Source organism: Penaeus japonicus, unplaced genomic scaffold (genome assembly GCF_977035675.1).
Source record: "Penaeus japonicus unplaced genomic scaffold, GWHDUDI00000001_assembly GWHDUDI00000019, whole genome shotgun sequence".
Classification (NCBI taxonomy): domain Eukaryota; kingdom Metazoa; phylum Arthropoda; class Malacostraca; order Decapoda; family Penaeidae; genus Penaeus; species Penaeus japonicus.
In genome coordinates, this window is record NW_028234421.1 from 8,144,239 (window position 1) to 8,149,238 (window position 5,000).

Below are 5,000 nucleotides of genomic sequence, written 5' to 3' on the forward strand. Positions count from 1 at the left end.
AACAATGATAACAATGATTAAGCTGACACTAACGGTAACATCGTCACATTAGGAACAATGATTATCAGTAAATCAATAATAACAATAATGATAATAATAAAACACCAGACATAATTACAGTGTAATGCTACAAACCGCAGAATCAATATGTGTGGAGAAGGCCATCGGTAGTAGCGTAATTACAGCTTTAACCGATGTGATATGAGTACATGCCATCGCCTACAGCCCAATCACTATAGGTATTGACAGAAGGTTCCAGATACACTCTAGATATCCACAATTCTTAAGACCACTGGACACATTAGCCTCTTCTCCCTCCCCCCTTAGAGCCCACCCCAACCCACCCACCTCCCTCCAGCGGCCTCCTGAGCCCTTACGGATGAAGGAAGGGGGAAGGGGGGGTTGGGTCAGGTAAATATAACCAATCGGGGGTGGGGGTCGTATGTCACTGTTCCCCCTCCGGGTATCGTCGGCCATCTTGGGTATAACCCGTCATGATAGCGGCAACCTACCTTCAGCCCCCGGCTCAGGATGGGCATCTTGGGTGGGACTGGCGGGACAGATCGTCGCTCCTGTGTGGGGGAAGCCTCCGGAAAGGATTTCCCGCGACCGACATTTGGATTAGCTAGCCACCAGCACCACGTGTAGAACGTCCAGTGCTATGCTGTCGTGTTTTAATGAATTTTGGTTAAGTGGCGGGCTCCTCCTTTCCCGCATATCCACAAATGAAACCACAGCGGCCACAAACGTCGACAAACCCTCTTATTCCTTCGTTGTTGACATCCGCTGAGTCCATCTCCCAATGGTGCCGTTGGAGAGAAGTGTCAGAGTGCACACTGAGTGGCACTGGTAAACACGGGTTATGCTCGGTGAGTGGCCTGCTCCGTCATTTGCTGAGCTGAGCGCGGAGAGGACACACTAGAAGGCGCCGCTCTACTCTGGAGAAGTACCTGAAAATGTAACATCTGTTTCGAATACAATTAGGATTTAACGTAGACTGTAGCGAAACACCGTAGGGCGACTACCATCGAACGCATTGGTCCAAAAGACGAGTCTACCTAGAGAAGGTGGAGATAAAAGTAGATGGTAATAAAGAATAAAGGTGGCTTTTCCGGAAAGGCCCTAGCGGTGGCGGTGGGAGGTGTCGGCGCGGATGTAGGCAGCGGCCGCGTCATAAGCTCCGCCCATATGGTCTTCAAGCTGTCCGAGCCGCGCGCCCACACCACACTTCCACCCCTGTTTTGCCGAGATTTTTTAACCTCCCATTTGGGAGTACATGCTCACACGGCAAGACGGTAATTTTGAGATTTTTTTTGACGTAGACTAGAAGATCAGACGGTTGTCGAGCGAGGCTGGCGATCAGTATTGGAGGTAAAGTTGATTTCCCGTACACACTGATAACCGCAGAAGACCCGGCCCTCGCTCGCACCACGAGGCGGGACTTCTAACGCCCGCGGATTAATTCACTTCGCTGCCTCGAAATCTCCGTTCTCCTGTGTCATTCTAGACTCTAGGAGGATGCATATGCCATCACTGTAATTCTAACTGAAGCTCCGACTAGTGAGGATATCAGTGTTAGGTTTTCCTCTAGTGTCTAGTCGAAGAGTCAGCAACCGGTGGATTTTTTGTGGTCATGTGCGTGTGAAGTTGATCACAATCGGCAAGCCCGAAGGTGTGACGTGGGACGCGGATGCCCCGCCTCCCGCGCTCTCTGATTGGCTGAGCGGGTGTTGACGGACCAATCAGTATTGTTGGCGGGTGTCGGCCGCTGGTGTGGCGGTCATGACTTGGTGGTCGCCAGTGTAGGTGCGAACGCGCGATAGGAAGGCCGAGGACCTATACGTCCCAAGTGTGAGACACCACGCCTCTACCTCCTACACCTCCTGCTTGCCCATTCATCCCATAAGGCTGCGATATACCCTGGCCCTATAAAGTGCAATCTGGAGGTTCTCGTGAGGATATATGTGGTGGAGAATCGGGAAATAAAAGCACTTGTGTTATTTTTCTAAATCATAGAAAGATTTAATCCAGTTTGATTCGTGAATATTGTGTTTTTTTGGTGACGCGAAACGAAGGAAACGTTGGTGGTGGTGGTGGTGGACGAATGTGTTGGTGCAGTGTTGGTGTACGGGATGCAGGGGCGGTGATGGTGTAGTGTGTGTATAAGGCCCCTCAAGCACCTGCCCCATGCGCTTCGACAACTTGCAGGAGCCCCGCCAGCACGTGAATTCCCCGCTCAACTCCCCCCCTCCTCCTCTCACCCCTGTGGGCGTGGGCGGCAGCATGGCATACCACCCATTCCTCCTCCAACGACCCACAGACTTCAGCGTCAACTCGCTCCTGACACAGTCGCCGCCGTATCTTCCGACGCTGGGCCTCCCTGCGGCCGCGGCGGCGGCTGCGGCAGCAGGCTCGCACAACCCATACAGTCTTCTGCCGAAGTTCCCCGGGCCTATGGGCCACCCGTTCACCACGGCCGAGGATGTTCTGGCCCATTCGCACATGCGACCCATCCGCTCGCTCGTGCCCGAGGAGGACGGCGTGGTGGACGACCCCAAGGTCACCCTCGAGTGCAAGGATCTGTGGGAGAAGTTCCACAAGTTGGGCACGGAGATGGTCATCACCAAGTCTGGCAGGTAAGACTGGTTCTGGCACTCCGCTTGTTAGTGCCAGCGCGGTTGGCACTGGGCTCGCAGGCACCGAGATCATAATCAGGGGTTTAGGTTAGGTGTATGATATATATATATATATATATATATATATATATATATATATATATATATATATATATATATATATATTATATTTATATTTATATTTAATTTTTATATTCATATATAATATCATAAAATAAATAAATTATTTTGACATGCAAGCATACAAGGATACATCCTATTTATATGTGTATCTCAATACAGGCATGCATGTATATATTTATATATATATATATATATATATATATATATTTATATTTATAGATATATATTTTTATATATTTGTGTTAAAATTTATATATATATATTTATATATATTTATATAATTTATATATATATATATATATATATTTACATATATATATGAGTGTGTTTATGTACACATAAATATATATATATACAGACACACGTAGGTATGTGTAGGTGTGTGTGTGTTGTAATTCATATATATATATATATATATATACATATATATATATATATATATATATATATATATATATATATACATATATACATATATATATAATTATATATGTCTATATCTATATATAATATATAATTATATATATATAAAAGTATATGTATGTACATATATAATAATGTATATATGTATATATTTATATATGATCATATACATATATGTATGGTAGGCCTATTGTATGTCTTACATTTTGGTCGTTTTTTTATCATTCATAATACTTCATAACCATATTTGGTTATATATATTTTAGGGACAAAATAGTTGACATTAAATATTTTGGGAAAATAGGTTTGAAGGAAGAAAATATTAAAGATCTCAGCCTCATATATAACAATTTTATAATTGTCTATCAGTACACATTCTTCAAAATTTGGGGAGATAAAATTCAAAAAAAAAGAATTAAAGTGCTCATACATACACTCTTATTTACGGACCTGAAAGAGCATAGGCCTAAAGAAAATTTGTGGTCGCACTCTTCATTAGTAAAAACAATTTCCATGTGTAAAACCGATGTTATCAAACCCAAGATGCGAAGAGAAAATTGTTTTTTCTCTTTTTTGTGTGAAGACAGGAGCCAAATTTGTATATCCATTTCCATTTTGCATGTCCGAGACCGTCCCTTGTGAGTGAAAAATTAGCGAACGTCTTGTAAACAGAGAGTCTTTAATTAAAACACGAGATAAGAGCAGATACAACACCGTCGAGGACTTTGATCAACTGAATATCTAGAGAATCATTATAGCAGTTGTATAGCCTGGCCGTGCTGTAGAAGCCAGGCTCTCAAATATGGCACGAAGGAAGGTAACGAAAACTATAGCTAGGACTGAGGTTTCAAGCGTGGTAATGTAGTATGATGCAATATTAAAATTCGGAGGGGTTTGTGTGAGAGGTTGAGCTAGTGGAGGAAGTCCGTTCCTGAGTGAGAAAGAGAGCTGAAACCCCATAGGACATGTTGCAGGCTTGTCCGTTATTGCTATATGTTAACTACTAGTTTCAACACCGTTTACACTGCAATTAAGTAGTTAGGGGGCAGTTTGGGCAGGCTAGGAGATTACCTGTTTGTTAGCGGTCTAAACCGACCCATGTTTATTTATCGGAGAGTTTTACCGCCCGGGCGAGATGTCCTTGTGATGACGTGGTGCAATTAAGAAAGCAATTGGATGTGATTCTAGGTATTAAGACACAGGCTTTTCTTCTCCCATGTTTATGCTATTCGCGGTAAAAGGGTAATTTAGATTTCGGATTTACACAATAAAGCTGGTAAGCGGGAGGTAAAGTGAACCACTGCGCCAACTGCATACTAAATGATGTGCCGCCTTGAATTCAGAGGCTGTGTGGACGGGTGCAGACTCGGGGCTCACACGCTGCCCGAACCAACTTGCAACGCCGTCGCATTTACCCCTTTTGGCTCTCGCTGGCTGTTCCTGGCGATGCTTTCATCCCACACGCCGGGTTCATGGCCGCTCGGGTCAGCCCGTCGGTGCCAGCGACCGTGAAATTGTTTCTCGTATTTTATAGAGTAAATAACAAGGTTAAGGAGGATGCGGTAACGCCGAGCCTGACTAGCGCAGCTGGGAGGCTAGACAAGCGACCTACCAAGCCCCGCATGGTGGCACTTGCACACCTCACTAACGCCAAACTGTTGTCACTTTGTGCCCACACTCGCCCAGCTTACCAAGTACGCACACCCACGTGAGGGGCTGCGGGCGTGGGGAGGCTTGCGCCCGCCACACAGCTTCGGGGTGGGCGTAGTAGCGAGGGGTTCGCTTTTGGGGCAACAGCGGCGGCCGCAACCACACTGG

General features: G+C 45.3%; 1 protein-coding gene across 4 annotated transcripts in view; it reads left to right on the forward strand.

Moving 5' to 3' along the window:
• Nucleotides 1–1,218: 1,218 nt before the first annotated feature.
• LOC122247294 (T-box transcription factor bifid) overlaps nucleotides 1,219–5,000 on the forward strand; it is a 204,996-nt gene continuing 201,214 nt past the window's right edge. The window contains exon 1 of one of the 4 annotated variants that reach the window (XM_043006446.2): nucleotides 1,219–2,636. In XM_043006446.2, coding sequence (XP_042862380.1) covers nucleotides 2,188–2,636 — 449 coding nt within the window. In that variant the 5' untranslated portion in view covers nucleotides 1,219–2,187. The remainder of the gene's footprint in view (nucleotides 2,637–5,000) is intronic. The other 3 variants (XM_043006445.2, XM_043006448.2, XM_043006447.2) reach the window with 3 other exon arrangements.